Source organism: Cryptomeria japonica, chromosome 3 (genome assembly GCF_030272615.1).
Source record: "Cryptomeria japonica chromosome 3, Sugi_1.0, whole genome shotgun sequence".
NCBI classification, from domain to species: domain Eukaryota; kingdom Viridiplantae; phylum Streptophyta; class Pinopsida; order Cupressales; family Cupressaceae; genus Cryptomeria; species Cryptomeria japonica.
The window spans coordinates 393,252,049-393,278,685 of record NC_081407.1 but is presented as its reverse complement, the minus strand read 5'-3'; the positions used below and the strand labels follow the sequence as shown (position 1 = coordinate 393,278,685).

The window sequence follows — 26,637 nt, the reverse complement described above, 5'->3', positions numbered from 1 at the left end:
TACCGAGGTATGCTATAAACAAGGTAATCTCATTTTGAGCACATAGAATCTGCTATAACATTCCAGATGTAAAGTTGTAGATATTTGTAAAGATTTTATTGTAATATTTTGAAGTTGTAAAAGAAACCTTTAACAGGGTAAAAGACTCTCACAAAGTCTATAAATTGTAAAGCCTTTAACCAGGTGCAGCATTTAGTTTAAGTGTTGTAAAATCCTTTAGCAAGGTAGATCTAACGATCTTGATACTCCTACAGGGTAAGCTATCAGAAATAGCTAAACATGTAGCTCTAACCGAGCACTCTTTATTATTGCAGTAGTGAAGTTGTGGGTGCCATCCCCACCGCAGTTTTTCTCTCTAACCAAGAGTTTCTGCGTCACCAAAATATATGTGTTATGGAGTGAATCATGTATGATTGTTATTTATTTGTTTTAGCTTTATGTTATGTTACGGCAGTTTTTGGTTTATGCATAACAGTAAAGATATTGTTGAAGAAAAGTTTTGAAGTACTGATTCACCCCTCCCCTCTCAGTACATTAGCTTCCCATATTGGGCCTGACAGGTGCTATATTTCAAGCACGAAACTGACATAGGCTAGAAAGCTCGCAACTTCAAAGCACAAATCTGGCACCATTCCGGCAGCACTTCGTTATACAAATTTTCATGGATACCAAATGAGAGCCCAAGGCTTGTATTTATAACTTTTTGCAAGCCAAATTCAAATTCAAATGCTCTCTAAATGCGTCCAAACCAAATGCCATTCCATTTCACCCACATTTGGCATTGCATTTCATTTCATTTCCTTGCACAAGTTCGCCCAACTCACATTCACCCAAAATCACCCTTTTTAATAAATATAAGTGTCATAAAATAAAGTGTAAAGTGGGCGCCCAACTATGACTTCCAAATAAAAAATATTACTAAGGCAATATACTTAGAAAATCGCCCCATTTGCCTTGAGTTATAATTTAATTATTAACACCATGACGACCCTCTTGAAGTCATATACAAATTTCGCCCAAATAGACTTAGGGTAAAATTAATATTTCCTCCCCTCCTAAGTCATCCATCCATAAAATAATCAAATATTAATACTGTTAAGCCCCAAAAGTGCACCCGATAACTAAGGTATTAAAACCTAGCACTTTGGGTTAACATGGGAACAATCATGAGTCTGTGGGTAAACTGTTATTGTGATTGAACCTCTGGATAGGCCGGTTCCTGAAAATGATGGATCACTAACTCTAACAAGACCTTGGGAAAAACCTTTGAGGAAAAGGGAGAGGGAATAAGAAAAAGGATAACTAACAACTTAAATAAGGTGATGCACCATATGATCTGAAAAATGACAGGAAAACTCCTTTAAATGCATCTGTTCTACAAATATGACATCTCTGAATTCATATCACAAAAGTGTTTCATGCAAAGGATCATTGCTCAAAAAATTGAAAGGAAATGACTTTCACAAACAATTATTTTGATAAACCACAATGCATGACCTGTGATTCATGCATGAGACAGAAAATTCAAGAAAGGTTATTTCACAAATAACACAAAAATGAAAATTGCTCTCAATCACACCATAAAAAAAATAACTCAGAAATGAGAAAGGCATAAACTGATATCTATATTGAAATTTACTGTCAAAACTGCAAAATGGGTTACAAGATACAAAACTCGGCTAGGCTTGAGAAAAAATCCAGAACCCCAAAAACAGAAATCTTTCCTTCCTTTATGCAAAAAGCCTTCCAAAGGCAAGGATAAGATGACTAGTGGTCAACTGAAAGTTTCCTTGAGTGATCTCCAAGTCAAAAATATCTTGAAATCCGAGTAGGGAAAGGAACCCCCACAAAAAGACTTCAAACTCTACATAATTGTGTGAAATCAAGTGTAAACACTTGGTCAACTGAAGGTTGACCCATGAAATACTCAAAATCAGGCTCTAACTGCTGGAGAACTAGCCCAAACTCATGAATAACTGAATCCCAAGCCCAAATTCGACCCCAAATTCTTGAGATAACTTCACCTATCTAAGATTCAATATTTTCCTTCCATGTGCATATTGGGAATGATTTTAAAGACACAATTTTAATAAATATTAATTGGATTTATAATCCATCCAATTAAATATTCATTTTACATTATCATGTATATATGGAAGAAAGGTATTGAATCTTAAAGTTAAAAGATGCAAAAAATTTCAATTTCCTTTTAAGAATATTGCTAGGAAATTTAACATGTGCAAAAATAATTAATTAAATATTTAATAATTATATAAATGTTGTTAAATAATAGCAATTTTTTACAACATTGATATAATTACTAAATATGTAATTAATTATACATCTTTTAAAATTTGATAAGTCTAAAAAAGACTTGGGGGTTTTAAAGCCTCCCCACGGCTAGGCAAAGTTTATGTTAAATTTAACCCATAAGTGGGAGTTTGTGGAAACCTCGACCACCATGCATCTATTACATCGCATTTCATAAAATGAAATATAATCCCATAAAAATCGAGCAAAGGGTGAACAAGGTAAAAGCGATGGAAAACCTAAAAATAACATTCATTTTGCATTGCACGTTTCCACCGCTTAAGAGATATTCGACCGAGCTCCTAGGGTTTCAGACTGTAGATGGAACAAAATGTTAACTTCTCCTCCACTGGCAGCTATTCATGACTCGAACAGGTCTGCTCCATGCGTTGAAATCATAGGGTTTTCATAAAGCAACGGCATTGCTCCATTGTTGCAGAAAATGAGGTATTTTCGAAGTTCTTTTTGCTGAAAAGATAGTTTTGAAAACTCCTCTACATTTTCTTGTACTTCGACTGTGAACTTCGACATTTGTGTTCGGCATGAGCTCTGATAGTGGAATTTTCATTCGCATTTTCTGGAAAAAACTATGCATAGTTTCCGTAATTTTCTGGGTTATCTGCATTTTCGAAAAGGAAATTGGGGCTTTTGTTTCATATTTCCCTTGTTATCTCTGCACCTTTCTGAAACGGAAAACTGTTAATTTCCTTTGGATAGAAAAATTGCTGATAGTTTCTTTACGCACCAATTTTTGCAAATTTCTCTTTCCCTTTCTGCTGGAAAAGTAAATGAGGTAACACTTGAACAAAATCTTGCGAATTTTTCTTTTTTGGTTAAGAAACCCTCTCTGCAATTTTCTATTTCCCTGTAAATTTCACTTTCTGTGCTTTTTTGAAAAGAAAGTTGTAAAGGAATGGAAAATCTGTAATTTCCCTTGGGTTCTTTGCTTGCACTTTAAAGAAGGAATCTCTGTTTGTTTCCCTTTGAATGAAACGCTGCTAGTGGGTTTTCACGCACAAGTGGCTCTGCAAATTTGTATAGGCACAAAATGTTGACGGGTTTTCATTTTCTGTTATTTCTGCATTTTTCTGAAAATGAAATTCTGTAATTTTTTCCTTATGCAAATTTATACGAATCATCATTTTCAGCTTTTTGGAGCAGTTCATCCTTGCTGTAATAAGTTCCTTATGGATGAATAGGTATTTTCTGCTAAAGATTCTTACCATCACAGTGAGCAAGTCTGAAACTTACATTTACCTTGTACACTTTTGCACCAACATCTGTTACCATCTTCGCAAAAGCAGTGTTTATTGTCGGCTGTAACATTGGTTCTTTTGTCAATGAATCCCGGTGGTGAACTGCCTGGGCTTGAAATGTTTGTTGGCAAAGTTGTGACCTGACACTCCATCGCACTGCATACTTTTGAACAGATTCTAAAAGCATTCTAATTCCCTCTACTGTTGCATTAGAATTAGCTACCATAGCTTCAGATTATCCTTATGCTTCCAGTATAAATGTAGTTTTCCTTTGAACAATCACATAGTTTTTATGAGCTGGCCTCAACCCTTGTGGGAGCCTCATTTAACCCCACTCATAATAAAACCTCTGAAATTTGCAATTCTTTACCTATCTCTGCATATTAAACAAACAGTTGGAAAAACACTAATTCTTCAAGGAATGAAGATGAACTTTTCTTATTTGTCTTCCAAGATGTTTATTTTTCTGTGACGAGGGGAGCTTGATTAATGATGCAAATGTATAGGTAAGATAAGTAGACATTTAGTCATTGCTTAGATCTTTTGATCTAACCCACTTCACCTTTTGACTTTTTCAGGACAAGGAGGAGACTGGAAGAGAATGGATTTCAAAAATGCAGACCTATGACTTTGAGAGCAGATTTATGCCAGCCATATACCCCCAGGCAATGGCTGGTTCCTTTCTTATCTATCTATGCATTTGCTTTTTTTAATTCAGTTTTTCTCCTTTGCATAGGAAAGTAAGGATTACTCTCACGGTCTTGTGTGAGAGAAAATTTATTTTAGATTACTTCTCGTAATCCTTTCCTCCTTTCTGTAGATTACTTCTTGTAATCCTTTCAATTGTATAAAATATAATGAATAAAATAACAATTGAAAGATTTCACTTATGTGACTATAATCTTTGCCTAGGTACTTAAATTTTCCATTGAATTGTAAATATCATGAAAATGTCAGTAACAAATACCTCATGCCTAAGGTATTAATGTATTAAAAATACCATCTCCTCAAATACTGATTATTGTCAAATTGAACCGGAGATTGAAGTGTTGGAAATCACCAAAACTCAACTGAGTTAGAGATCTGAACCGAACTGCTAAAATAGTCATCTGAGTGAATACATGATCCTGCCAAAATAATACTGCCAGAAATAGCCACTGAGCTGAGTTGCAGAATCCCTACCAAAAATAGTACTTACTATAAATAGTATACTGCTAAAAATAGTAAGTGTTTCCAAAGTGATTTTACCACATTCTGAGCAGCTACCAAAATTACTAAAAATAGTAAGTCTCGAAAAGGTCCTCAGATTGGTTTGCATGTTATACCATCGCAGAGCTCACAAAAAACCAAAAAAATCCCAGATAACTCAACTGCTTCTGCCTCCACTTACTAAAAATAGTAAGTAAATCAAACTCCAGAACTTGTTATGCATGTACCCTCACTGTGAAGCTTTCTGAAAACCCAAAAGGAATCCAGAACACAAACTGACAAATTCCAACATGCAAGCCTTCAAAAATGCAGAAACGTCCTCCCAGAGGTAGGAAACCCTAATTTCTACTTCCGACTAGCCCACGGGTCTCCGGAATAGGCTAATGGTCCCAAAAACAAACTAGAGCGGAAAAGGGGACATTACACATTCTTTCCCAAACTAACCTCCAAAAGGACAGTAGGGGATCCCGGCTGATCATCATCCTCATTAGGTGGAGCAAATGTCGCTATGGCATGTAAATCCTGAATATTCTCTGGTAATATCACTGTGTTGGAACATTGCTCAGCCTCTTTGTTCTGTTCTGGCACTTCAACTTCCTTGATTGATGAGACACTGAGGGAAGGTGAAGGAATGATAGCCTTTTGTTTCTTCTTCTTAACCTCCTCAATCTGTAAATGATGTTCAATTCTCAATTCAATATGCAAGATATATTCTAGTTATATTTTATTGATCTATGTATTGTCTACTTATATGATAAATCTGACTGTCTACTTTTGTATGGCAGGTGAGAGGAGCATTTTATAATTTCTATGTCCTTTTTCTTAAATGCCATATGATATATATATATATATGAGAGGGGAGGATCAAGCAGTGCCTTGACCGGTCATGTCTTATGGACATGACCGATCAAGACACTACTTGATCGCACCCTTTGGTATATAATATCAACCGGTGTTAAACATATTTGTCAGCCCGATATTAATTGGTGATCACATAACATATGACATATTTGCCAACCCGATACTAATCGAGACTTACGTAACATGTTTACCCGATATGCCAATCGGTATTAATTATGGCGTTTGGTATTGCAAGGTAACCGAAGTGAATCGGTGTCTATGTTAACAGACACTGATCACTTAACTAATGATTATATTCATTAACCATTGATCGGTGCATATTATATTCGAATTCATACTGATCGGTATATGGTTATATTAATGCTTCGAATGTTTTCCTTAACACCCGATATCAATCGGTGTGAGTTTATTACATCTCCCAGATAACAAGCAGTTCAAGCATAATCATTAAATAGTAATTGATGTTCAGTTTACCGATAATCATCAAATCGGTTTTGCAATGGTTATCCTGATTTGTTAATCGGTGAATGCAACTAATATAAAAGATTATCACATCGGAGTTCTATATAAATAAAGAATGCTTATCAATTGAGGCCATGATGATATTCATTTGAATAATCGATAGGATAAATGATTGAATGAGAGACTTCATTTATCTCTCATTCAATCATTTATCTTACTGAAGCTATCTATGCATTAACACTCCCTCTTAGCTAGGTAAGATAAAAGTAACAATATATTCAAGCATCACAATTCAAATTATAGTTAGCATTCTCCACTCAATCTAACACTCTAGAAAATTATATCACCTAATCACATGAAATAACCTAAACACGTGATACAAATGTCCATCATGTAAATCTTATGATGACAGGATATCACCTAAGCATGTGATATTAGTATTGTCTAAACACGCAATCCTTAAGGGTAATCATAAATTCTCATCTTATCCAAGTTGTGGTATGTGCAAAAACACCTTATACAAATGTCATATCACCTAATCACATGATATGAAGTATCACCTAGACAATGATACAAATGTCCATCATGTCAATCTTGTGATGACAGGATATCACCTAAGCACGTGATATCAGTATTGCCTAAACACACAATACTTAAGGATAATCATATGAGAAAGATTTAAATTCTCATCTTATCCAAGTTGTGGTATGTGCACGAACACTTCATATGAATGTTTTACCACAACACAATCATGGCTTTATCCATGATCCACCAGAGATCCACCATGATAACTGGTTTGGACATTATAAGATCGTCACCTTATAATGTCTCCATACAAGTGTTCATTATCTTGAGAGATCATCACCTCTTAGATATGAAGCCAGGGGATAAAATTCAAAAAATGTCCTGTCATGACAAAGAAGTTTACACATTAAACATGCAAATATAGATTACAAAGCAAATTAACTTTCTATCATACCTAAACCTTTTCTGAAGTGATCAACCTTCACTCTGAAAGAGTTTTGGTCAGAATATCTGCAGTTTGATCTCCAAGGGAAAACCCTCCTACTCGAGGGAGAAACACCCAGCATAAATATGTCTTCTTTATATATCAAATATGTCTAGCAATAATGCAAGATACGGGCCCAATATAAATTGCTTCACTCCTTGAAGCAAATTTCACAAGAACAAATCTGATTGGCCTTCTTCACAGGATTGATCTACTCTAACTAATATATAAACTGCTCTTCACATAAATTGGATGGATCAGAGAATGAGTTTTCATCTTCTATATATATGAGGGAGGCACCCTTTCACAAGGGGTTGGTCCTCAATGACACCATCTGTCTCTTCACAAGGGTGGCCACTACAACATCAACACTCCCTCTTAGCTAAGGAGGAATCCTTGTTAATAATATAGTTATGAAATGACATCCACCATGGCTACTCCTAGAGGTTGGAACACGATTCATCACGGTACCCAACATGGTGACATTCATCATGGCTATTCCCAGAGGGTGGATCATGGGCCTTCTCCTCAAACTTCTCCCTCACAAAGAAGAGTGTATTAACAAGGGCTTGCTCCTCAAACTTCTCTCTCATAGAGAAGAATGCATTAAGCATATCTTCCTGATGGTGTGGCTCCCTCTGAGCCTGATATCAACCTTCTGACCTCCTTGTCTAAGGTTGCTTCTGATGAAATGTTAAGACTCCCTCTGAATCTGATATCAACCGTCTGACCTCCTTGTCTAAGGTTGCTTCTGATGAAATGTTAGACTCCCTCTGAATCTGATATCAACCATTTGACCTCCTTGTCTAAGGTTGCTTTTGATGAAATGTTAGACTCCCTCTGAATCTGATATCAACCATCTAACCTCCTCTTTGAAGAACCAGATCACAAGGACAAGCTGTATGGGTTCTTCTTCTTCGATAAATACTTACTGCCATCAACTCAGTCCTATGACTGTAAGCATCGAGTTCTTTCTCCCTTGAATGAAATCTCTTATGCTTCTTGGTCTGTCCTTTCTTTATCTCGAAAGATCACCTGCAAAACATGACTTATAGAACACTGGTATGTACTTGGCAAATTCACCACTAGTAGCATAAACAAGAGCCCCTACGGTCAACATTGCTTCCTCATGGACTGTTGCACTTCTGCAGGCAAATACTTGTTTATAGATGGAAATGTGAAATCTCAGAATCTCCACTAAAGTCCCCTCCATATTCTTCCTGAATTCTTCATCACAAATAGTACATCAAAACTCTATAGCCTAAAGAGCAACAAGCTCTTCATCACTTTTAACTGCTTTTGTTGTGATTCCAAAGAAGTCCTGCATGTAAGGGGCAAGTTTCTCATAGTACGTTGAAGAAATTGAAACAAGATATTCAAATGCAGCTTGTTGTGTGTGGGCACCTACTGACAATGTTTGATTCACAAATAACACGCATAATGTAATTTCATGAATTAATAACAACATAGGAAATTCATGACCATTAATCAAACATGGATTACTTATCTCTTTGTTTATTAGTCTTCCTCGCAATCCAACAATTTTTCATTCCTGATTCTTTGCACTTGAAGATTTAGATCTCATTTGATGGTTTCTCTTTGATACACATGCTTTTAGTTGTTGTGTTCATCTGACATAACCAGGATCTGTGAGATGTTGAGCTCATATGCCACGTACAGGACACTCAGTAGTATCAATGTGGCATCAATCTTCCTCAATAATCTTCCCAGCCATGCATTCAAATGAAGACCCTTCTCTGCAAATCTGTACATGATATGGAAAGAGAGTATCGAGTTGGTTTTGTCTACAATAAGACCGTCGCTTCTCATGTCGCTCTCTGACTGGCAAAATATATGAGTATTGTTTTCAATGTTGTGGCGCTAGCGCCAAACAACATTAAAGATAACCCTTAATGCCCAATTCAATAGATGGAACTATTAATCACAAAAACTTGCTAAGTGATTCGATACACAGACAATCCATCAGATCTATGTCAGATCGAGATCTTGCCGCCTCCCTTGAACTTTCGTTGTTGATCAAATTTTTTATTTTTTTTATTACTACAGCAATTTGTTCTAGTTTCATAAAGACATTTGTGACTGCATCTTGTCTACATGTAATTGCATTGTCCAGCGGTGTCTGTTTCCGGTCATCTTGAACATCTACTTCAGCTCCTTTCTCAAAAGCAAATGAAAAGTATTTGCGTGACCCTGTCGAGAAGACAAGATGAAGAGAAGTCTCTCCACATTGCATTGCTTTGCAATGTCTGCTTGGAACATGGAAGATCATCTCTCCCGCATTTTGATGCTACATACTCTATCATCTTTGTAGCACAACTGTATCCGTAACTGTGTTCACGGGGTGTGTGTACTATGGCATCGCCTCTGCAAAAACAGCCTGCGATAATATCCATCAACTTATGTATCATTACTCTATGAATGTGATAGACCTCTTCATGCGGCATGTTTGAACCCATCCTCGTACAAAAAGGCACTTAACAAGATAATATTGTCTCATGGTAGGAATGCCCGACAATTGATCATACAGTCGTTGTTGTCTGATGATAACAAGGCACTGTGAACAAGTGTTCATCCAGAGTGCACTGGTTACTCCTGTGATTTTATGGACAGTTAGAGACACATGTCTTCCATCAAACTTTGACTTGCAACCTTCCTTATTGCCTTGTTCGATTTACAAAGAATCACTCCCTGGTGATTCCACAAAGAACTTGGCTCTTAATGAGCAAACTGCAATTGATTCCCTGAGAGTAGAGTCGATCTTCTTTAATATCCAGATTGCATTAGAATAGGCAATCGGGATATCCAAATCACCACGCTCAAAGAAGTTCCGACCTAGACGAGGAGTTTTCTGATTGCTTCAACAAATCTGATAGGATCTTCAAATCTGATGGCGTTACCCATTAGAAGAATTTGATGTTGAATATATGCTTGTTTGAATTTTCCACAAAATTGAACAGCCTCAGGTTCGATTTAACTTTGCTCTGATACCATGTAAATGACGTGCAATTCTCAATTCAATATGCAAGATATATTCTAGTTATATTTTATTGATCTATGTATTGTCTATTTATATGATAAATCTGATTGCCTACTTTTGTATGGCAGGTGAGAGGAGCATTTTATAATTTCTATGTCCTTTTTCTTAAATGCCATATGATATATATATATGAGAGGGGAGGATCAAGCAGTGCCTTGACCGGTCATGTCTTATGGACATGACCAATCAAGACACTACTTGATCGCACCCTTTGGTATATAATATCAATCGGTGTTAAACATATTTGTCAGCCCAATATTAATCGGTGATCACATAACATATGACATATTTGCCAACCCAATACTAATCGAGACTTACGTAACATGTTTAACCGATATGCCAATCGGTATTAATTATGGCGTTTGGTATTGCAAGGTAACCGAAGTGAATCGGTGTCTATGTTAACAAACACCGATCACTTAACTAATGATTATATTCATTAACCATTGATCAGTGCATATTATATTCGAATTCATACTGATCGGTATATGGTTATATTAATGCTTTGAATGTTTTCCTTAACACCCGATATCAATCGGTGTGAGTTTATTACATCTCCCAAATAACAAGCGGTTCAAGCATAATCATTAAATACTAATTGATGTTCAGTTTACCGATAATCATCAAATCGGTTTTGCGATGGTTATCCTGATTTGCTAATCGGTGAATGCAACTAATATAATAGATTATCACATCGGAATTCTATATAAATAAAGAATGCTTATCAATTGAGGCCATGATGATATTCATTTGAATAATCGATAGGATAAATGATTGAATGAGAGACTTCATTTATCTCTCATTCAATCATTTATCTTACCGAAGCTATCTATGCATTAACACAATCTTCTTCCCTCTAGCCTTGACTTCTCCGAGTGTGTTCTTCCTTCGTTTGGGAGCTTGACTCTCCTCATCCGCATGAATCTTGATATCACTAATAGTCCTTTGATCATCTTTGGAAGAGGATTCCTCCGGTTTCATCCTTTCATAAGTGAAGGTAACACCTATGTCGACTAACTTGTTCATCTGATGGTCCACCCATCCTCAGGAGAAATTCAAGACCTCTCTCATCAACACATTCAAATCTGTCACTTCTTGTTCTAACCAATTAGGCAATAGAATCATCCTCTTCATTTCATTCTCATATTGCGGATGCGTATGATCCTTGTCATCTAATACCTAATCAGGAATGAGGAAAAGTCCACACTTCCTCATGAAATCCATCGACATTCTAGACCATATTCTTCTTTTCACTACCTGCCCATCCATTAGGTTGGCCCAATAATCTTCTATGTCTACCTTGTGGATGAACTTATCTCCCCTGATCCTTCCAATTTTTTTATTTGGATCAAACCTTTCTCTTTTTGCTTGTATGTTGCAAATCGATAGAATGCAAGCTCTTCAACTACTATGTCAGTTGTTGTGGAGGATTGGCAAACCTCCAATGTCTTCCCTATGGAAATAGGGACTCACATGCCCGTTCTATGCTTATCTTTTTGGATGGAATCATATTCCAGAAGCTATCTCACCACCTCCAACAAGATCATTTTGTCAGAAGGATACCTAGGAAGCCTGTAAGGTTCGGATTGAAATCCATGAATCCTTAGGTATGTGAAAGTGGGAAACTGTATGTACCACGATCCATATTTCTCTATCAGTTCCGTTGCCTCCTTGGACAACCTCTTGTGGATCCCGCCTTGCAACATTCGCGTTATGTACATAGTGAATGCATCATTCACCCTCTTATAATCTTCAATTCGATACATGTTCAACTGTGGATAGCACTCATAACTCCGAAATTGTCCTTGTCTATACCCGACTTCACCTCTGCATATCAATCCTTTGTAGGTAACAAATCATGCAAGCAAGTACACCAAATAGGAATTCATGGCGAATGACCTAGACCTCTCCACATTCCTCAGCTGAAAATCCAGATTGTCACTTATGATTTTAGACCAATTAATCAGCGTTCCTTTCAGACAATCCTAGATGAAATAGAACATCCATCCATCGTATATTGCACCCTGCGGCATCCCCATCACTCGGTTAAGAAGGAATACTAAATCACTATATTCATCTTTGAAGTCTGTGCACATGAGTGTCTTGGGAGCCTTGGAATGATGAGTCCTAGGCTTGATCATCCACTCCTTGTTCACTACGGTCTTGCACGCATCCATCTTCTTCTTATGTCTTCATATTCATCCTTGGTTATATCTTTCATGTCTACTCCACGTAGAATTCCAAACACCTCAGCAATTGCATCCTCAGCAAGGTAAGCAATGATAGCACCCTTAGGAGTCTTGATAATTCGGGAGCGAGGATCATAACATCGTGCACACTCCAGGATTAGCTCACCGCACTGTATGGACTGCAGAAATCCAGTGGCCTAATAAATACCACTCTTCATAATGTTCACATAAGTTGGGGAAGGAATCTGGCTTCCAATTCCGAACATCCGCTGCCGCATCTGGCCCATGTTCAGGAAATGCATGTTCGTGTCTGTAATCTCCTTCCATCTAGATGACATCTTGGATTCTGGATAGAATCCCGTCTCAACTATCCTCTGTTGTTCTCTCCTTTCCTTGATTCTGGACTTCGACATCGTACCTATACGAAGCTAGAATTTAAAACTTCGGAAAATGAATCCTAATAAGCTATTTTCAGAATTAGGAAACTTCTGATTTCTTAAAATGTAGACAAATTTGAGAATGGAAAACAAGAATTTTGTCCATGTCTAAATGAATTATGAAAATAGAACGTAAATACATAAAATTAGGGTACAAGACCCTCATGAAAGCTCATAAAATTAATCATTTTCAGACTTAAGAATCTGAAGACACCTCCTTACACTTAGGAAATTTACCCAAAAATAGAGCGAAAAGGAGTATAACGGATCAACAAATGACTACAGAAAGGTGTGAAAAGGAGTGTTTTCACACAAAAGATGTCTAAGGACACCCTTCCGAGGTCAACAATGGCTGCCAAAAGTCTGAAGACAACCTGCAACTGTGTAAATTAGTCCTTAAAATCATGTTGCAATCGCATGTTATCCAAAATCTATGATGAAAAACAATTTCTCAAGGCAAACATGGGTAAATCTGAGCATATATGTAGGGCTGGAAATGAAAGTTAACTCTGAAGACAAGTCTGAAAATGGAGTTTTCAGACTTACCAGCACCCTTAAGAATGAAGATAAACTCAGAAAATGGCCCCAGAATGAAGCAAAAATGCTTCCCAAATGAAATCGCCTATGTTGACAAATGGCTGGAAATGGTAAATTTTTAAGGGCAGTCCCTCATCAATGGAGTTTCAAACCTACAACAGCGTGTAATGGTCTAAAAATGCACAAAAAACTTCACAAAACTCCTCCAAATGCCAATCGCCTAGGTTGGAATTGGCTGGGCAATGAAAAATTAATTCTGAAAATGAAGTTCCAGCCGGCAATGGAGGTTACACAAGTCTGAAAATGGAGTCAATCAGGTCTGAGAACGATAATCAGCAACCTCCCAGCCAAGGCGTCACCAATGGTGAATAAATCACCCCAAAATGGAGGTAAAAACCTCCCCAAAATAAAAATCGCCCTTCTCCAAAGATGGCGCCACCCTAGCAAAAAATCGCCTAAGTCTGAAAATGATGTCAAATGCTCTCCAATGGCAGCCAAAACAAATCGCCTAGGCTGGAAATGAGAAAAAAAATGATCAATGGAAACAATCTTCAGCCCAATGTGTCAACTTGACACTTCACCAAAATTCGCCAATTGGAGAAAAAAATCGCCTAAGCACGCACACACTTGGCAAATATAATAATATTATATTGCTGGCCACTCCCCTTTTAAACTTGATTTCACCCTAAACCTTCACCACACAAGCAATGTGGGATAAAACATTTGTCCTTATACTTGCTTTGGGAAAATCGATTTGCTTCTAGAAGTTGAAATTCATTTAATATTCATTGCAAATCATTTATTAATTGTTTTTATTTTTTAAATAATCGTCAACGTCATTAAAAACAATTAAATTTGGGTCACATTATTAAAAAGATTTCAAAATTTCATCCAAAATTGGACCCATGGGGAAAATCGATCCCTATTTGGATTAAAAATCCAAATAAAAATAATTAAAAATTTTCAAAAATGCATATTGGGGAAATTCGACCCATGTCTGGATAAAAATCCGGACAAAATTCCATCATAAATTGCACAAAATTGCCTTCAAGGGAAAATTGATCCATGTTGGAGTCAAAATCCCGACTAAAATCATCACTTTGGCCAAAAAAACACTCTGGGGGAAAATCGACCCCAGTCTGGATAACAATCCGGACTTAAAAATCTTCAATTTGCACTTGGTGTAAATCCGTACCAAGTCTGGAATCACTATCCGCACTAAAATCCACAAAAAGTCATTATGAAAAGCTCTAGTGGAAAATTGATAGTCATCAGGAATCCTCACTTAAGTCATCCGCAACTTCATCCACACTCCCTAGGGGAAATTCAGAGGTAGTCAGGAAAATTCCCAACACTTAGACAAAATTTAGTCATCCTGGTGGAAAATCGCCCCTAGTCTGGATTTTGAATGGGGGAAAAATAAGGCATGTCTGGATTCCAAGGGAAATCCATGTCCAATCTAGATTTTGAGTGGGGAAAATTATGGGTAATCAGGAATATGAGGGGGAAAGCACCTCTAATCTAGAATTTTGACCTTTTAACCTTTAGAATTTGGATTTTCATCCAGAATATGATGATTTTTCCACTCAAAACCACTAGGGAACTTCAAAAGTCATCTGAACTTAAGCAAATTCACCAAAATTTGAGCAAAACACAAGGAAACGTATCAGGATAAAGTGCAAAATCACCTTTGAATAACTTCCTAGGAGCGAGAAAACAACTCCTAAAGGTCCTGAAATACCTTAGCACTTAAAAAGCACCGACGAGGACGTTCAAAACACATTAACGCTCAAAAGGTCTACACTTGGACAAAATTAGGATCATTTAAAATCTCAAATTTACATACTTGATCCTATAACTTCAAAAAACCCTAAATGACAATTAGGCATGATCAAAAATCGGAGACTCAGGCACAGGAAACTCAAAATTGCCCATTATGTTGTCAAAACCCTAAACTAACCAACGCAGAAAGCAAGAAAGAGGGGTCTCCGTTTGCAATAGGGCGATGTGCGAAAAGGTCACAACAGATGGTTATAGCAGATTTTCAAAGGCTTTCAATCATGGTTTCTGGGATTACAGAAAGGAGATTGGTAGTCTTGTTTAGTGAGGGACTCATGGAGCCACTAAGGGGGTGGATTAAGGCATTTGATGCCCCATCCTTGCATGAGGCTACGAAGAAGACCAGGAACATGGAGTGGACTGCCCCAAAATCTGGATTTCGAATCCAAGTCTTTTTCAAAAAAGAAAGACAAAAAAAATTTCTCAAAAGACTCCATCAACAAAAAAAATTATCACAAGACTGTGAGGCACTTAATGACTTTAGAAAAAAGAATTTATGCTTCACATGCAAAGAACCTTGGGCCCCAAGACATAAGTGTGCAACTAAAGGGAAGGTGAATCATATAGAGTACTACTCAGCTGAAGAATCATTAGTAGAAAAATCAGACCAGCAATCTGATTCGGATGAAAAAGAGGAAGTAGAGTCTGAAAAAGGTGAAGGAAGTGATGAAGCATTTGCCCAACTCCATAGTTTTCAAAAAATGTGCCCCTGCACATTCGAGGAGAATAGAAGGGTAGTGATTGGTTGCATTGATAGATACAAGTGATACTCATAATTTCATAAATGAGGGACTTGTAGCACATAGGGGACTTCAGACACAGGATGTAGATGGTTTTAGGGTGATGGTAGTAGATGGTTTTACAGTTTACTATTACATGCACAGGATGATTCCATAGTTGAGCATATAGTTGGGGAACTACGAAGTCAAGGATGACTTCTATGTGGTAAGTATTGGTGACACAGATGCGGTGTTCGGTATACAGTGGCTACGTTCTATTTGGACTTATTATTACTTATTATGCTATAATACTTAATTCCTCTATCAAAAAATCAGATAGATGATTGTTGTGCTATAAGAGGACACCACCTGCTTGCAGTACTTATTTTGTTGCTAGCCATCTCTGACTTCCTATCTCAAAGATCCATGCACCATTGAGACTAGATATGCTATTTGGGATACTGCATATATGACATTATTTTCCTAGGTTGATAGGTGAACTTTGGTCTATATTCATCAAATATTGGTTTCCAAACAATAGTGCCTTCCAATAAGTTTTTACTTATAAGCAAGTCCCAAGGCCACAAGACAGCATGCTATTAAACTTCGGGAAAAGTAACATCCAAATGATATAGACATCAGATCAGTTTCAGATATTAAAGTCTAAATGCTCTTAACCCGATTAAGGCAGTTCTATGTCATGAAAATGTAATGTCCCCACTTTGAAATAGAATTTAATGGCAAATAATAATAATAATAAAATTAAAATATAAAAGAATATAATTAAAATTTAATTAAGTTAATGAATGTTCAAAAGACATGGAATGAAAAATTGTGACTCCCTCAAACATGAGATATAAAAGGGAGAAGAGTACCTCATTTGAGAGGGGATAATTTTTGGGAAGCAAAAGCGCAGATCTGATTTAAATAAGAAGTGCAGATCTGATTGTGAAAGGTTGTGTCCTTTTCAAAGGACAGAAATAATGAAGAATTGCACTCTTTCAGAGGGTGCTAATGGTGAAAGGGTGTGTCTCTTGCCAAAGGGCATACATGATGAAGAGGTGTGACCTCTCCTTCACATTAAGTGATATAAAGGAAAGGAATCAGAAACCTCCAGCGATATCACCATCGATCAGATCAGATCAGAACTGTTATTAAGTTACAGGCACACACAATAATGTTGTCTAACGATTATTAATGATATTAATTGATTCCTATTATTTATATTCTGATTATTTAGTGATTACTATTATTAACTGATTTTTATTATTATTAATGTATTCACATTAAGACAATTATTAATATTCACAATTTAGAAAGGGTTGCCGTGGTTGAGAAAAGCGTTGAAGGAAAGGCAGTGACCTCTCAAAGGGGTCGCTGCCTCTGAAGGACATGACCATTGATGGTGGTCTTACCACCATGATAGAGGAGGTAATCGAGGGAAAAAAGGGAAGAAGTAAGTAGTAAGGTAAATGCCTAATACCTGCTACAAATATACTCAGCAAAATATCCGAACTAGTATGAATTCCAGGAATTATATATAGCAAACTGTAGATGCATTACTTGGTAATTTTTGCATGATAATATCTGTATATTCACAATATTAATACCTTGCATATTTATCACTGATGCTGATAACATTTTGCATATTTGGTTGGCAATATATTTGTAATGTCCCCATTTTCATGAGCATCAGAATTCGAGGGATTAGCCTATTATTTGGACTCTCGTAGGCTAATATGTTTGGATAGAGAGTCTCAAGGGCAGTTAATGGAGTTTGTTGCCACTCCACTTCTTCAGTTCAGTCTTGGGTTCAGTTCCAGGCCTTTGTAGCTAGTGTTTGAGCTTAGTTGAGGAACTTACTATTTATAGTAAGTCAATCTGGGCAGTGTAGCTATTTTTAGTCAGGGTACCTGGACACATGGGGGTTATACAGTGTTGACCCCAGCTTCAAACAGCACGTCAAAAGACTGAATAATGAGGGAGATATTAATATTTTAGTGGTTAAGTTATTTAATTAACTTATAAGGATATTATAGTGTCATAATTTGACTTTATAAAAATTAAAAGCCACTTAAAATATTATAAAGTGATTATTAAATCACTTAAGTCAAAAAGGATACCCAACTTGAATAAAAAACTATGGAAAGTATATTAAATACATTTAAATGTATTTAAAGGGGCAAAAATCATGCCATTTGGGTTTATAAGAGGCAAAAGAAGCAATTCGACCTCTATTATTGATTATTTGACATTGCTTGGTTTTTGCTCTGTGGATTTTCTAAGACAAGGGTTTCAGAAGGTTTGCTATTGAAGAACTATACTTCTTCACGGATCTATGATTTTGAGGTTGTGAAAGATCAGCTGAATTATTGCAACTGAGAGCAACTAAGAGGACTTCATTCAGAAATTTTATTGTGCTTCATCAGAGATTTATTCATTCAGTTATTTGCAGATTTTTTCAATAAGGAAAGGGCTTTTTGGTTTAGACGCCCTCATTAGCAACATTCTTCATTCAATAAGCAAGTCATACTATTTCTCATTGCTGGCCGTACATTTTCAGCTTGGCACATGTGGTCCTAAAAAGGGGCATTTGACTAGGAAGGCTGAAACGGCTATCCCTTTTGCCTTCAAACTACTTCACCTTGATCACCTAGCATTATCAGGCCATTCCATCTCTTTTCTGGCTTGGATAAATTGCATTCCGGACTTGTGCACCTTGTTTTGTCAATTTCACAGTTTTGGCTGGCAAGTTCCAAAATTTTGTTATTTAAATAATCTGAGGACCTCCAGGTATGTTTTATGTATTAGTTTCAATTGTAGCAGTTATCTAATACTTAATATAGTTGCAGTTTCTCTGTACTTGTCAATTTAGTTTAATATGCATTTCTTGCCTAGCACACTTGTTATTTTTTTGCTTAAAATTCTTCAAAACCTTTGAAAATACAAAAACAAGACAGCATTTGCATCAATAGAAGAGTTAGAACCAGCAGGGTTCTTACAATATTCATGTTTATGAATCTGATCTATGATACTGTTGAACACTATCTCTAGAGGGAGAACCGTTATTAAGGCACCCTCTCAGATAGAGGGAGAACCGTTATTAAGGCACCCTCTTTAGGATTGAGGGAGAACTGTATTAAGGCACCCTCACAAAGTGACTTGATTAGGGAGAATCGTTACTAAGGCGCCCTATCAAGATAATGAGGATTCCTATGGTTATGACCCAGGATTTCTGATCTTTACATTACAGTGTTGTTTGTAAAATTATTTAAGTTTCATCGTAGTAATTCTTTAAATTATAGTCTTTCTAATTTATGAATCATAGTTAGTTTTTCTCTACTCTATTTTTTACCATTCTTTATTTGTATTACCATGACTAATTTATAACTATCAATCACTCATATGTTGTAATTAGAAGATTATCCTCTAACTTGTGTTGCAGGTTATTCCTACCAAAGAGATAAGGAGATTCCTCCCCTAAACCCTCTTGATAGCCAAGAAATTGTTATCTAGGGCGGAATACAGTAATTTAGGAAGAGGGACATTACAGAAAAATATAACTCTTAGACCGTGAACCAGAGACAATCTTAGCTGCCAGAAAGGGTGAGGTGATTGCCTATGCTAAAGAAGAAAAATGACCTTTCAAGATGTGCAGTACTTACTATAAGGAAAAATTCTATAAATAAGAGATTTTATAAGAGATTCAAGATGGAACCAAATTTCTCTTTGAAATCAAAACTGCCAAGGTTTGACAATGAGAAGACAGAAGATCCTGTATGATAAATTTGCTTGAATTGGAAGTACCAGTAGAGGAGTAAGGATACTATGGATGACAAAATATTGAGTGAATAATATAAGATGCATCTCTTCAAAATAGAAAAAATGGAAGAGAAATTATTTTGAGTTACACTAAAGAATATGCCGTCAAATGGTATGATTAGTCCAATGTTGGAAAGGAAAAGACACGGAAAGGAATTAAATCAGAATTTAACAAGAAATTCAAGAAGTGGAAACTAATGCCCACATCTGTCATAGCTTTTTTTGTATAAAGAAAGATCAGTCAATCAATAATTGTTATAGGAGAATATTAAACCTGATCAAAATGTTGAAAAACAATATTTGAATTTTTAATAATATAAATAAATAATAATATGTAATGTCCCCTTCTCACTGATGACCTTCCAGTGGTCCATTAGCCTATTCCTGAGACCCGTAGGCTAGGTGGAATGAAGAATGAGGGGTCCAGCATTGATGAAACGAGGACTTACTATTTTTAGTAAGTCAGGGAATGACCATTCTGGTGTTACTATCCTACTGAGCTCTCCATGTTTTGCCTCTGGACGCGATGATCATGTTTTTCTGAGCATTAGTTCTTGACTTACTATTTTTAGTAAGTAGCAGTGTGGCACAATTCTATTTTTGGCAGTAGACAGGGTTCTGATTCTGCAGCAGTTCTGTGATCGTCTTGGCTCAGTTTCATCCTAGTTGTGTTAATAATCAGTACGGGAGTCATATGCGACATAATTAAATATTATTTCCTTATCCTAAGGTTTAATATTTAATTAATCCGATTATTTGCGACTAATTTATTAAAATTGGGATTAATGCCCATTTTATCCTAAGTGTTTGGCGAAACTCATGTGTACTATGGGATGGCGAAATATTTTAGAGGAATATTATGTTATATTGCATCTCCATTATTTGCCAAGTAATTACCGTGGGTCCCTTCCCTTTTGGCGTGAGGTTTGACTTATGAAAAATGGCGCTACACTTGGGTGAAATGAAATGCAAATGAAGGAGTGGCGTTTGGAGGAATTTGCATTTGATTTTGGTTGTTGAAGAGTTATAAATAAGAGCCTTGGGCTCTCATTTGAGACATCTTTGAAAATTGCATCGTTATGCTGCCGGTTTGGCTACTGAAAATCTGAGCTTCAAAGTATGGCTTCCTAGCTAAGTCTCAGTTTCGTACTTGCAAGATAGTACCTAGCTGTGTCCTTGTATTCCCAATGCTGTGGGTGAATGAGTTGTACATTGTGGAGTGTTATATGTGGGATTTGAGTGTTTTCTGGTTGCTGATTGCGGGACAGCTGAAAGCATATTTTGCTTACACCTCTTAACCAGGCGACTCCATCATTCTGGGTACCGGCTCATCCTTCCTTCCTAGCCATGGAGATACATTGTGTAAGTTTTTAGCAAGTTTAATTCAGCAATGATTTTTCTAGACAAAATCGAGCTTCCTAGGTCTAGCGTGGTGTTTTGTGCTTGCATTGGGATGCATGCCAAATAATTGTTGGGTTGTTTGGGTTGTGGTTTTGATTGGTTGCTGTTGTGAGTGAATTACGATGGGTTTGGGACTGGTTTGAGTCAAATTGGATGAAAAATGAGGGAGTTATGAGCATTTGAGTGTTTCCATGAGTTGTTGTTTTGTACTTTCAGCTTGCAGATTGATTGTAACAGAAAATTATATTCTTGTTGTAGAAATCTACATTACTCTTCTTCTTTCATCTCTAATTTTGTAAGGTTGTTCAGTAGTACTGATCAATCATTCTTGCTGACCTTATTTTGTAATTCCCACTACATAAGTGGAAGAGGCTGACTTAGCCGCCTTCTTACTTTGAAATTCAATTTATGTACTCAGTCCTCCCACTGAATAAGTGGTCGAGTGATAAGTTTAATGCAATTGTCCTCCCGCTGAAATATGTGGTAGAGTGATAGTTTAATGTAATGTCCTCCAGCTGAAATATGCAATAGAGTGATTGAATTTCAGTTTCTTGTCATTTTCCCTTGGCCGGTTTACCGCCAAGAGTTTGGTTTCTATCCTGCTGGATAAGCAGAAGGGGCTGGCTTGCCGCCCAGGCATTGTAATTTCAGTTTGATTATTGTTGCTAACGATCCCCGGAACACCGTATGCTCTCACCCTCCCAGACTGGGCTCTCGGTGAACAAAAGGTGGAAGGGTTCCCTTTCAGCAATTTGGATTATTTCTCTAACCTTAACGGGTTGTGGTGATTGATTGTATCTCTTGTTGTTAAAAATTCAAAAAAAAATTTACTGGGATATTACATAATAGTTAAAATAACATAACCAAAAATATGGAAATTTTAAAGAGTATCTACAATAACAATTAATTGATTCTATAATCCATTAAATAGAATGATAATCATAGACATGATATCAAGTACAATCATATTATGCCCAAAAAAAGGTTGTCTCATGCATATTTCACAAGTACATTGAACAACAATGAAATATATCCCACCCTGTTCTAGATTTTTTTTTAAGTTTTTGTCTTTTCTGATTTTTTTGTGGTTTTTTCATATATTGAGAATGAAATGCAAGAGAATAACAAGGAACAACTTCAGAATCCTAACTAATAAATAACTTAACACACTCAGGATTTTCAATTGCAACAAATGTAAATTTGGAACATGCCCTATTACCAACGTCTCATTCCAGGCAATATACATCAGCATTTGATAACAGCAGGTCTGACTCCATTGTTTAACAGCAGCAATCAATATTTCATTATTCTAGAAATGCAGTAATAACCCTGATTTTTCCAATGCCTAGGGTTGCCAAGCAACCCAAATCCAAATAATTGGAGGATGATAAATTGTTGATGAATAGGGTTATTGTTGATGGAACTGTATGGCCTGATTTTGTTGTGGGAATCTTATTTGAAGCTGCCCTAAGAACCCACGCCACTCCTCGAAACAATTACCTTGAAGGCGAGAATGGTACAGCCTACCTAGGTATGGTATGGCTAGTAAGAACCAACAATAAACTTCTCAAATCTGCTGATAAATCTACTTTGAAACCCTGTCCTGAAATGCTTAACAAATCTTTGTCAAATCAACACCAAATGTATCAATTGATGCACCAGCAAAACCCCTGAATGGAGTTCTCAGCAGAGTATTCTTGGGTGATCTTCCACACTTGCAAATACCGTTCTTGAGAGTTTTCGTTCCCAAAAAGACAATCTTCAGCAACCTGCAAACCCTTCTTTGTTTTTCTCTTCAAATTATCAAAAGCAATTGAATGATTGAAAAAGCAAATCAAATGATTTTTACACTTCAGCCAAAACCCCATACCCAAGTTGGTTTTTTTATCATTTAAATGAAGTTTGCTTTTAATTTATTCCTTTTCTCATAGTTGGTGGCCACATGAGGAATAATCAAATCACTTTATGAATTTTAATGAAAGTTGCCCTTTTAACCCCTTATAACTCCATTTCATAAAATCACTTAAACAAATATTAATAACATTAAATGATGTAAAGTTAAAAAATTAGTTTAACTTTAAATATTTCATTATTTATTATTAAATCACATAACCATGATAAATGCCAAATAATAGAGTATCGTAACAATCTGCCAACATTTCCCGATATAGAAGTCACCAACTAAATGATACCCCATGATAAATAGTAAGTATGCGCAACATAACCAAGTGACTTAGTAAAATTAGTAAGTGTGAATAAAGTGGTCCGAGAATGCTCCGGAAGGCCCACTGCAAAACCGTTGGGAATACTGAGCTAAGGAATACTAGATTAAGCACAAGATGGTTGACTAAAGAGCCATAGAACACCCTCAAAATGGTCCCCTAACCACCATGTTAATCCACGGGGACCAAGTGATGGACTAACCTTTGCAACTGATAACTGCCTACGAAAAGGGGACATTACAAACAATCTCAGAAATTGGAGTCATCTAATTGATATCTCAAAAATTGTTCCTCTTCCTCGTCCTCTCTTATCCTCTTCTTCTCGCCTTCTCTTTTCCTATTCTCTTTTGGGGACTGGAAAAGAACGATGGACATAAGTTTTAAAAATTTTTTAGGCCTTCAAGGATTTTAATTTGTTTTAGAATATGTTTTATTTTTCTTTCGTTTTGCTGTTTTTTGTGTTTGATGTGGGAAACACCTTGAAAACAAAAAAGAACAGAGTATCTCCAGATCATTTCCACAATTTTAAAAAATAAGGGGAGAGTAGAAAACATCCCCTCCAAGTCTGGGAACATTAAGACATCTAGGGGACATTGGTGGAGTTCCCAAAAAATGAAAAAAGAAGAGATAATATCTCTCAGACATTTCCAAGATTTTAGAAAAATGAGGGAATAAGGGACATCTGTTCCAAGTCCCTGGGAGATCTAGGGCGTCACCCGAACCCACAGTGATGTGTTAAGGATTTCAACGAGAGCTTAAGTATGATGCCAATTTGATTTACAATGACGTTTTAAATAAGACATTATACCTTTTTCTCTTATAGGAAGTTTTAGACACATACATGACGACACCAAAGAATTGTGAGAAAGATAATGTGTGCGATGACAAGAACAGTCACAGGAATGATATTGTCAGCCATGAAGAGTTGGGAGATATAGATGACTGGAGGGACCACTATAATAAGAAGAGAAACTCCAATAATACATGCACACCAAAGTCAAAATGTGTATTAAAATTGTATAATTGAATGATACTTTTTAATAGGTCCAGCAGTCCAATCTGGTCTAAAGGACACCAAAAGTTATCATCGCCGTCGTCATCTTCAACAAAGATGCTTACAACCAATAAAGACATTAGAGGAGGAAGATGAATATGCGTCAAAGTTAAAGATGACAGGCAAAGATACTTAATGAGGGCGTCCAGTCAAAAGAAAGTAAAACCAGAAAACCGTGAAGTTGGTGCCTCAAATTTAGGGTTGAAAGACATCTAAGAGGAAGAATGTTCATGAATTCTAAAAAATTTGTGACTTGAAGACACGTCCTATAAAGGAAACACTATCTAATCTGAAGGATAAAGCATATTAAGGAAAGAAGTGGTGCATGCACAATCTGCTGCACCAAGGGGGGGATATAAAAATAAAATTAATTGGCACTTTAACAAAAACAATAACAACAAAAATCTATGTTTGCTGTGATGAGTGATCTAGTGATTGACCTATTGCATCTTCCACACAAAAAACGCAGATTCAAATCCTGTTGGACTTAAGAGTATACCAATCTTTCAAATTACAATTGTAGAGAAACTTCTTCTGGTTGATTTTGTGATAATAAAGATGTCAAGTCTTGTAGCCTACCATGATGCTACTGAAGGAAGTTGTTGACCGTAAAAAAGTAAATTCAATTCACAATTGAGGAACATAAAGCAATTGTTGCTTAAAAAGGCAGAACTAGAAAATGATGATGGCCAAGGAACAAAATAATATTATTTGAGAAGTGCAATCTAACTCTACTGCTGATTTTGAAGAAAGGGGGATTACAATGAGGCTACTGTTTGAAAGATAGCTGTTACCTAAAGATGGGACTGCTTAACAGTGGCAAGTGGATGACAATGAAAAGTATATGTAGTGAAATAAGAATGATATAAGCAAGCAGAACTTTATTCAGATATAATAAAAGAATTCCTATAAGAAAATAAAGAGTAAATCAACATAACTTGTTGAAATAGAGCAAGACCGAAAATAGGTTTTTGCGTTCTCAGCACCAGAACAGTAGCAACTTTACTCCATATTTCATAGAGCGTGAAACCAGTAAGACCACATTAAGTAAGTTTTAGGGTTTTGAACAGGATAAGAAACAAACATATAAGAGCCTATTGTAATGATATATATAGCAGATTTGAATTGAGTTTAGAAGGGAAAAAAAGGAGTGTTGGAAAAAGAGTGGAATCCTACCACGAAGCAAGATGCAGTGACTGCTACCAGAACACGGATAATGTTAGCACGTAGGGACCTTACAGTACCATTGTCTTCATGAGCTAGAGAGGCGCCATATGTCCTACCTGCATCACCATCCCTTGCCATTGTGGGAACAAATAAACTAGGAGATTTTAAACAGCTTTCACGCAACTGAGTCGTTCTTGAAATCCTTAAAGATGGGACCCTGAAAAAAATTAGAATTGTGAGGAGAACATTACAAGTGCAGTTGAATACAAAAAACTTGAAGGGTAGCTATATGGCATTAGAAGAACTCAAAGCAACACTAAACAATTGAGAAACTAAACTTACGTCCCACCTCAAATTCCAGCTGACGAATTAGAATTTCTCCATTATTCGATGCCCAATTAAAAGCACAGGGTGACAGATTGACGTAGAATTCCACAAGTGACTCAAGACGACTCAAATCAAACAATGATAATGTGAACGGGTCCATGGGAATTTGCATGGAAAGTTATTTGTAAATTGCTGGAAGGTGTGTATGTATTTGCACAACAAATAGTAGCAGGTCATCTCATGACTAATCTATATGTTTGCCCTCCGTAGTGTGAATCATCCTTCGAGATTTAGGTACACTTGTCATGTCATGGTCAAGGTAGGCTTTGTCATTTTGCAATAGAATTTTATTAAAATGTGATATAGGAACTTGGTATGAATCCGCTGTGTCATTTTCGAAAGAAGCATAGAAAGCGCGCCAAGAATCTGCTTAAGAATTAAAGCTTCTGTTCTACTGTGACTAGTGTAATATAAAATATACAAATATATATATAGTAAAGTTAATTGTTGACTCGGTAGACTCTTCGAATTTTCTCCGAAGACTTGAACCGTGTACTTCACTAAGAAATCAATCCATTTTCAGAAAGGACACTCTCAATTTGTGTGAATACAAGCAAAGACAATCTAGATGGTCTGACTTGAACAATAGCAAAGACAATCTAGATGGTGAGACTCTGACTTGAACAATAGCAAAGACAATCTAGATGGTCAGACTCTGACTTGAACAATAAAATTCCTTTTTATAGGTAATTGTAAGA

At 36.4% G+C, this 26,637-nt stretch overlaps 1 protein-coding gene across 4 annotated transcripts in view; it reads right to left on the bottom strand.

Moving 5' to 3' along the window:
• The window catches only part of LOC131047939 (uncharacterized), a 78,634-nt gene extending 52,302 nt beyond the window's left edge, over positions 1-26,332 (bottom strand). The window contains exons 1-2 of one of the 4 annotated variants that reach the window (XM_057981756.2): positions 25,902-26,332; positions 25,562-25,769 (exon numbers count right to left, since the gene is read on the bottom strand). In XM_057981756.2, coding sequence (XP_057837739.1) covers positions 25,562-25,690 — 129 coding nt within the window. In that variant the 5' untranslated portion in view covers positions 25,691-25,769; positions 25,902-26,332. Of the gene's footprint in view, positions 1-25,561; positions 25,848-25,894 lie in introns of those variants that run through there. The other 3 variants (XM_057981754.2, XM_057981753.2, XM_057981755.2) reach the window with 3 other exon arrangements.
• Positions 26,333-26,637: the final 305 nt, after the last annotated feature.